The 2,418-nt window shown below is 35.2% G+C and overlaps 1 protein-coding gene across 1 annotated transcript; it reads left to right on the top strand.

The window, feature by feature from the left end:
* Window positions 1–268: 268 nt before the first annotated feature.
* LOC140011080 (protein GLUTAMINE DUMPER 2-like) lies at window positions 269–616 on the top strand. The gene has a single exon (XM_072059206.1). It carries the CDS (start codon window positions 269–271, stop codon window positions 614–616), a length of 348 nt encoding a protein of 115 aa, XP_071915307.1.
* The last annotated feature ends 1,802 nt before the right edge of the window (window positions 617–2,418 follow it).

Genomic DNA, 2,418 nt, shown 5'->3' with positions numbered 1-2,418 from the left:
GAAACAGCCAAGCACAAGAAAGAATCCCACTTACTCATGCAGGTCATTTTTGGTAATTCACTGAATCACCCATTCTAATCCGAACCCATGCACCGTAACGGTGATTCATTTTCCCTACCCTGGTGGCCTATAAATACGGATAAATACATGCGATCTCCTCTTGATTGTAAAATTAAAGCTGCAAGAACTCTAAGGCAAAAGACATCTGTAGACAAAACCAAAAACCAAAAAAAAAAAAAAAAAAAAGAGAGAGAGAGAGAAAAAGAAAATGACCCAGGAAAACAACTCCACTTCCGCTCATGTCAACTCTGGATTATTCAATCACTGGAATACACCTCTTCCTTACCTCTTTGCTGGCCTTGCTCTCATGTTAGGGCTCATTGCATTATCTCTTCTTATTCTTGCCTGCTCTTACAGGAATCCTTCTACTACTACTACTACTACTACTCAATCCTCAGGCAACAACGATGATGATCAGGAAAAATCAACGAGGGCCGCCGTGCTACGCCCTGAACCGGAGCCCAGGATAGTCGTAATCATGGCCGGAGATGACAACCCCACTTACCTCGCCAAGCCGACCACTCAGTCTACTACCCACTGTGATCAACAAGTCTGAGAAGAAACATGGCTCTACTTGCTAGACAGTTTGATATCACTGGCATATTAGATTTGTATTAGAATCCGTTCTTTATGCTAGTTTTACCTTTTACACACAGGTTCTTTGTTCTATTTTCTTGTTCTTTGTCAATTTTTTGTCAGCCAAGCGGGAAAATGTAAATTTTTTGGTGAGCAAAAAAGCCTTATTGTCGATTAATATTGTTCAAGAATAAATTAATTCTTGAGAATTTATTGAACAAAATTTAGTTGCTTTCGTCCAATCATGCATACATGGTATATATCATAGCCTAGCCAGCATCCGGATTGGATGAATATGCATTAATTATTTCGCATGCATATATATATATAGCTAGCTGTTGATGAATATCATGAGAAATAAATGACATGTAAACAAAGTTAATTTATAGATGGAGAATGGTTTTATTGAAATTGAATTTGCAATATTCATTTGAGTAGTAGTAGTAGTATAACAAAGTCTGTGAAGGGGAAGGAATAAGGCTGTGGTTCATTTTCTTTTTTGTTTTCTGGGGTCCTTGGAAAAATAACTCTCTTAATTATGCTTTGAATTCAAGAAGATTCACGGCCACTATTTCAGCATATTTTCCAGAAGAGGAAAAAAAATTGAGCATCCAATATAATACAAGAAATAAATGGTTAAACCGGCGCGTCATGTAAAACGACGAGTCAACTACGGTTACATTTTCTGATTAGGCCAATGCTTAGTTGATCTTTAATCTCTATAAACGGGAGTATATAGGATGAGCTGATTGTTTATGATAATGTATGTATAGACTGGGTCAATCAATTGTTTCCCAGATGAGATGATGACCCAAGTCTTGAGCGGGAAGACGAATTGTACATTCCTGCGGAGACCCACGACCTTCTTTAGGTCTCCGGCGGCCATGACTCTTGACAATCGTGGGAAATTATGACTTGACTAAAGACCATAGCCAATAGAAATAATCCCAAGCCACAATGACCTGTAATTCCGAGAACTTATTCTCATCTGTAGTGAAGTGATGATCAAAATTGAACCGATTCAAAATTTTTTTTAAAAAAAAAAATTCACAAAAATATCTTCTTCTTTTTTTATATATAAGCAATTCTCATTCCACGTCACCCAAAATTGTCCATTTGCTTGTGGTCAGATTTCAAAAGTATTTTTTTTTCTTTTTCAACATATATATATATATATATATATATTCTATTGATTATGCACATTAAATAGGTGTATTTGCTACTTCTTTTCTCCGTCATTTCGTTGTTGGCTTTTTACAATTGCTATATATATATATGACTGTATCATCATATCCAAAATTTGAGTTTGATAAATTGGTTACACGTTAGATATTTTCTACATCGTAATCAACTAATTAAGCTGCACTTCCTTGTGAATTTTTCATTTTTTTGATCTTAATAATACTACTAAAGAATACATATAGCCGGCCATCAGGCGTAGTTTACATATGCTGTTTTCTTTTTGGGTGATCGTTAATTCTAATTGACATTTAATCTCATATGTATTATCTGGGCCACCGTTAGGATTTGAATAGCTGAGAATTGAATCAATTTTCCAATGCCCAAAAAGAAAAGAAAAGAAAAGAAAAAGTCGCCACATGAATAAGACGTGGATTGCCACCGGTCATGAACAATTCAAAAATTAGCAAAATAAATGTAATTTTGAATTTTGTTTTTCCTTTACGAAACAAATAGGATTAGTTTTTTCCACGCTGACAGTGTATACATTGTAGTCAGTCAGTCAGTGTTGAATGAATGACAGTTATGTAAAATTTGAATTTG

This window comes from Coffea arabica, chromosome 7e, assembly GCF_036785885.1.
Source record: "Coffea arabica cultivar ET-39 chromosome 7e, Coffea Arabica ET-39 HiFi, whole genome shotgun sequence".
Lineage (NCBI taxonomy): Eukaryota > Viridiplantae > Streptophyta > Magnoliopsida > Gentianales > Rubiaceae > Coffea > Coffea arabica.
The sequence above is the reverse complement of the archived record's forward strand: the minus strand, read 5'-3'. Positions and strand labels throughout refer to the sequence as shown.